Here is a 5550-nt window from a genome sequence, read left to right on the forward strand (position 1 = left end):
GGGGTGGGGGGGGGGAGTGAGAGGTGGATGCCCCCTGCCCCCCGCCGAAGCACTTCTGGCGGCGAAATGGTCCCGAAGCACGTACTACATACCCGCGTACCCGGAGGACGGGGACGGGGCACTCTGCTGAGGCCACTCTGAGCGCGTGGTGTGGGGTCTCCCAGGAGGATATGTACCATTTCCGAACCAACCTGCCTACCGTAAGGTTATCACGCCCTCTTCCGGCAGCCCCTGCGGGCGGGGCCTCGCCGGGTACTGCGAGTACCTAAGTACACCCGGGACTCGCCGAGGAGGGCGCGAGGCAAGGGGCGGCGGGATGTAGATGCTCCTCGAGTGCACTCACCGCGGCAAACTGCCCAGGCCGAGCTGCCGCTGTGCAGGGCCCCGGAGGTACTCTGACGAGTACTCCATGAAGTACTGCAAGTACCCAAGACTCGCCGAGGGGGGGGGGCAGAGGGAGAGGACGGGTGGGTGTTCTCCGAGTGCACTCACCGAGGAGAGCTCCCCCGGCCAAGCCATCGCCCTTCCCTGCCCTGCCTGCAGGCGCCCTCCCGCGGCCCTTCCCCGCGGCCTGCTGACGGCTGTCGGGCCGGCCGACACGGTGCGCTGACTATGCCGGCCACCCCAACGAATCTAACATCCGCGCGGCCCGCATCGCAGAGGCAGCAGCGGAGCGGAGGGACGTGAAGAGGGTGAAAGGCGGGCTTTGCGCCCAACCTCCCATTTCGCTCTGGATCATGAGTGTGTGTTTGGAGGATGGGGAGGGGGCGGGGTAACGATAAAAACGGGCCTCGGTAGCGCGTCCGGCTGCGGCGAGTGTGTCTGGCGCCTAAACGATGACACACATTGTGCATGATTGGCCCGGGGGTCCCGGGGTCGTAGGCGGCGGCCCTGGCGTTGCCTTCGACTTTGTGGGAGCTTATGGCCTGGTTTTTCTTCCGCTCGCACGCGTGTGTGTCTGTGTATGTGTGTGTATGTGTGAGTGTGTGAGTAGCCCCTTCCCCAGACAGACACCCCCCACTACTCCGTTCACACTCTGGTGCGCGCTTAGTGCTTCGGCCGCCGCTCGGCCCGGCTTCGGCTCGCCTCCGCCGAGCAGCTTACGAGGCAGAGCTCTTCCCCCCACCGCGCCAGGGGCGGGACTAGGAGGGGCGGGCCGTCGGGCCTGGCGGGCCGGGGGTGCACGACGTGGATGTGGAGGGGGTCGACGCAGGACGGGAGGGAGGACGTGAGTGAGGCAGCCCGGCAGCCCGGCGCGCGGCCAAGCCCAAGTCAGTCTTCGCCTCGACTCGCTCCAGGACGGTCACAGCTACAGCTCCTCTCCTTGTCCCGGGGAGCTGAGCTTGTTGTGTGTCAACCTAAACAAAACGCAATCAAGTCACTACCGAGTGTGACTTCACGGCGCGACCCGCACCTCCACCGTGAAGTTTCCGAACCGAAAAGGCAGCTCGCTCCGTTCTAGCGGCTGCTGCTCAGCCAAGTGCCAGACTATGCTCAGCTGGACTAACCTCTGTCAGAGTTGCGAAGGCTGCGGAGATTGCACCAGGTACATATCACCGCCAAACGCCATGGATTTACGATTGGATTACTCCTGTTCGCCGCCGCCTTCTCCGCCCCCGCACTCTTCGTACGCGACGCTCTGGTCCAAGCTTGTGATGCACTCCTCCTCAACCCCGAGGGGATTGCTCGGCCCCGCCCCACCGGCCTCCAGCGAGGCCGGCCCGGGCGTCGCTCTCGGTCGTCGTCGTGGTGCTGGCCACCGACACGCCCTCCTCGGCGTCGGTCTCGGCCCCGGGCGTTCTAGTATCCCGTCGGCCGCCTCCGTGCCGCCGGTCGGGTCGCGGCTGTTCAAACACTGCCGCCGGGAGGCGTACCAACCGGGGCGGCGCTCGCGCGCGTCGTCCGCCCGCAGGTTGGCTGCAGTGCCGACCCGAGCGCGGGCTGGGAGGGGAACGGGTTACGACGGCAAGACACCGTGAATCGTCGCTCGCTCGCGAGAAACTTGGGCCCCTGGCGCCGCGCTTGCCCGCCAAGCTTGTTCCCGTTTCCCAACGCCCTCGGCGATAACGCGACCCGGCGACCCCCGCCGCGCCCCGCCCCGGGCCTTGGCTAGCCTTCCTTGGCGCCCCAGCCACCTTCCGCGACCCGGAGCAGAGCTTGTTGCGCTGCGATGCCGACGTCCCCGCCGGCACCCGGTCGGCGTAAGTACTCGCAGTCCTGAGGGGCCCCCGCTGAAGCTTGACCAGTCGCTGACCGTGCCGAAGTGCTTGGCCTCTTTGCCCCCCTCGGCTACAAAAAAGAATACCCATCTTTCCCCGCGCGGCTAGACCAGGCTAGACGCTCCGACCCACGGGCGGAGTAAGGTTAGGGTGCGACCCCCCCACCAGCTCTTGTACAACACCAGGCTGATGTGTTGCTTGTTGTTATCCAGGCTTCTGAAGACGGCCGTCAAGCAGAGTACACTCAGCCAGAGCCAGTGCGCCCCTATCCAAGTCCGGATGAACCTGTCCCTGACCATCGACAGGGCCAGCCCTGTCTTGGGTGACTTCAACAAGGAGAATGTCACCTCTCTTGACGGGGCTGAGCTATATCTGGCTAGCCCAACCAAAACTTTCACAAGCCCCTCTAAGGTGAGTATTGTATTATAGAAAACAATTCAAAGTTTTTTTAAGTCATCAATGTATTAAATGTGCACCTCTTCTCCTCTGTAGTTTGCTTCACTTCGGCAAACCATCAGCCCAAGAGTGAGGCAGCCTTTGGAGGACCAGGACCCCAACTCCCAAGACAGTGGGTATGGCGCCTGCTTCTCCAGTGATGATGCAAAGTCAATGTTCCGCTTTGCTGAGCCACTCCGTATGGCCCCACGGAAAACACCTGTTGAGCCATCACCAAGGAAAGAGCTAACACCCTCACCTCAAAGCAAGCGGTCATCCTCTATGCAGCCATCATCCCTATACAGCAGAACATCCAGTTCCGGCAGTGAATCTATTGATGATGGATTTATGGAACTTTTCATGAGTGACAAAATGGTAAGTTGAATTGCTAGCGTCATATACATCCTTTGCTGTAAGGACACTGATCAGAGAGTAATGGTGCCTATTTTTGATTCTCAGGATGAAGAAACTCAGCTCCCAACTGGAATGAGTGACCTGCTCTCCGGAAGTATCCACAAAGAGAAAGTGCCTGCACCAAGTGCAGCAATGAGTGGTACATCACCCATGTGCTTCTCACCTTATTCTGACAGCCCTATGCTTCATCACCTGGCCCAACCAAATCATTCTGAGGAAATCCCTAAACCATCATTCCGGCGCTCACTCTCCACCAATGATAGCTTTACACCTGCCTCCAGCAGGGTGGTTAAGGTAAATATACTCCCCTAGTTTACATCCAATGAATTCTCTGAATATGTTCAACCATTTGCTAACTTCAAGTTTCTTTCCTCTAGGTTCGCACCTCCCTTTTTAGGCCTAACAATGTTGTCCGTACTTTGGACAAGTCATCAGATTTCTCATCTTCACCCAACCCTGAGGCTGCATCACCAGTCTCACAATTGGCCTCCAGTGCACTCTCCTCATTGCGCCTTTCAGTTAATGGCTCCTTCAAACGTCCGGAACCCCCAACTGGCAAGCACAGCCCCATACAAGTAAAGAAAAGGAAATCACTCCAGTCCATTCAAGACAACCAAAATACCTCACCTCAGAGCAGCCTCTCACCCTTTGGCTTCCAAAGACCTACACCGCCCAAACTTCAGCGCTGCCATTCAGAATCTGAAGCAACCATCAAATCTGCACTCCTGAGGGCCTCCACCAATCCTGATCTCATTGGTGACTTCAGCAAGCCATTTGCCTTGCCTCTGATGGAAGGGCGCCACCAAGATCTCAAGAGCATATCTGTGGACACTCTAGCATCTTTAATGAGGGGAGAGTACCGGGACGAAATTGCAAGCTATACAGTTGTTGACTGCAGGTGAGTTCAAAAGTAGTTCTACTCTACTACCTCTCCCACTATATATTGCTAGCATTAACTTGTGTAGCTGTTGTGTGCTCAGTCCCAAAATCTAATGTTTGTCTATTTTTTATCATTGTAGGTATCCTTATGAATTTGAAGGTGGTCACATACGTGGAGCTAAAAATTTCTATACCAAGGAACAAATTATGAAGGAGTTTGTAAACAGCAAAGATGGTGTGAACAAACCAGATGCTTCAGATGTAAATGCTGCCTCCAAGCGTACCATTCTTATCTTCCATTGTGAATTTTCATCTGAGAGAGGGCCAAACTTGTAAGTACACATTACTCAACATCAGTATTTTTTAGGTCATTAAAAATTTGCTTAGAATTGCCACTAAATTCCTCCTATTTCTTACAGGTCACGCTTCTTGCGCAACTCTGACCGTGATACCAACAAGGAATGCTATCCTGCCTTGGATTACCCTGAAATGTACCTACTGAATGGTGGCTACAAACAATTTTATTCAAAGTATGAAGATCTGTGTGATCCACAGGCATACCGCCCCATGAACCACCCTGACCATGAAAATGACCTCCGCAAATTCAGGTCCAAAAGCAAATCATGGAATGGTGGTGATGGCAAAAATAGATTGTATCCTAGAGGTGTGGGAATGAAAAGGCTTGGTCTTTGAGCCACGTTGTGGCAAATTAGATAGAATAATTAATTCTTTTTTTTCTTTTGTGTTTTGTTTTGTTTTATTTTGTGATTAGTAAACTCTGTTTAACCTGGGAGGCAAAATCGGCTCAACTTCTGCTTTTCTCAGTGATGTAAAAGGATATTTTTTATTTGTTGTGCTTGTTGTTATTTTATGTTTTGTTGCTCTGATCAACATTGTTAATGTGAAGTTTTTCACTATTTTACAACTGCCTGACATGTTAACTTTCAAGGTAAAACAGATGTTTATGTTCTTGTAAGAGCTAGTGCAATTGGGATGGGATGTTTTCTGTAGAAGTTTCCTCCCTAAAGGAGGTTTACTTAGGATAAGCCTCTTTCAGACTTGTTTGTTCTTGTGGAGTCGCTATCAATCTATCTAGTCCTAGAGGTTCATATCCAGATTTTCATTTTAAAATTTAACTTGTGGTGTTCACATGAGGTTTTTATAATAAAAATGCCTCAGTGAACATCACATAGTTTTGACAAAACTAAGCTTCAGATGTACTTGCACAGAATTGTATGTGATTTTATTAAAATCCAGGATCTCAGGCCTACTTTGGGGCCATTTGTGAATTGTAGTCTGAATACTGTGTGAATGATTTAGTGTTACCATTCCTGGTGAATTTATTATCCTAGTACATGTGTGATTTATTTTTCTTTACAATATATCAAGTGTACTACAGGACTCAATTCTCCTTGATTTATGCTGATCTTATATTTTTGTGAATGGTATTGAGAAATTGAGTGAATCTTGTGTGTAATATGTGTTCTATCTTTGTGTTTACCTCCTCACCGTGGGAGATTCCTCAATCTGGGGAAATACTTTGAGTCAAGTTAATCTAATCTTTAGCTAATCTTAATATCTGGTTGAAATGATAAAACCTTTT

At 52.6% G+C, this 5550-nt stretch overlaps 1 protein-coding gene across 2 annotated transcripts; it reads left to right on the top strand.

Moving 5' to 3' along the window:
- Nucleotides 1-1272: 1272 nt before the first annotated feature.
- LOC127750273 (M-phase inducer phosphatase-like) lies at nt 1273-5348 on the top strand. Of its 2 annotated transcripts, none has more exons than XM_052271446.1 (7): nt 1273-1546; nt 2432-2630; nt 2712-3029; nt 3114-3362; nt 3446-3966; nt 4088-4279; nt 4367-5348. In XM_052271446.1, exons 1-7 carry the CDS (start codon nt 1491-1493, stop codon nt 4638-4640), a joined length of 1809 nt encoding a protein of 602 aa, XP_052127406.1. In that variant the 5' UTR covers nt 1273-1490; the 3' UTR covers nt 4641-5348. The 2 variants fall into 2 exon arrangements, with proteins under 2 accessions (XP_052127406.1, XP_052127407.1); XM_052271447.1 differs by lacking the exon at nt 1273-1546 and adding an exon at nt 1925-2201.
- The last annotated feature ends 202 nt before the right edge of the window (nt 5349-5550 follow it).

Source organism: Frankliniella occidentalis, unplaced genomic scaffold (genome assembly GCF_000697945.3).
Source record: "Frankliniella occidentalis isolate FOCC.00 unplaced genomic scaffold, Focc_3.1 Scaffold162, whole genome shotgun sequence".
NCBI lineage: Eukaryota > Metazoa > Arthropoda > Insecta > Thysanoptera > Thripidae > Frankliniella > Frankliniella occidentalis.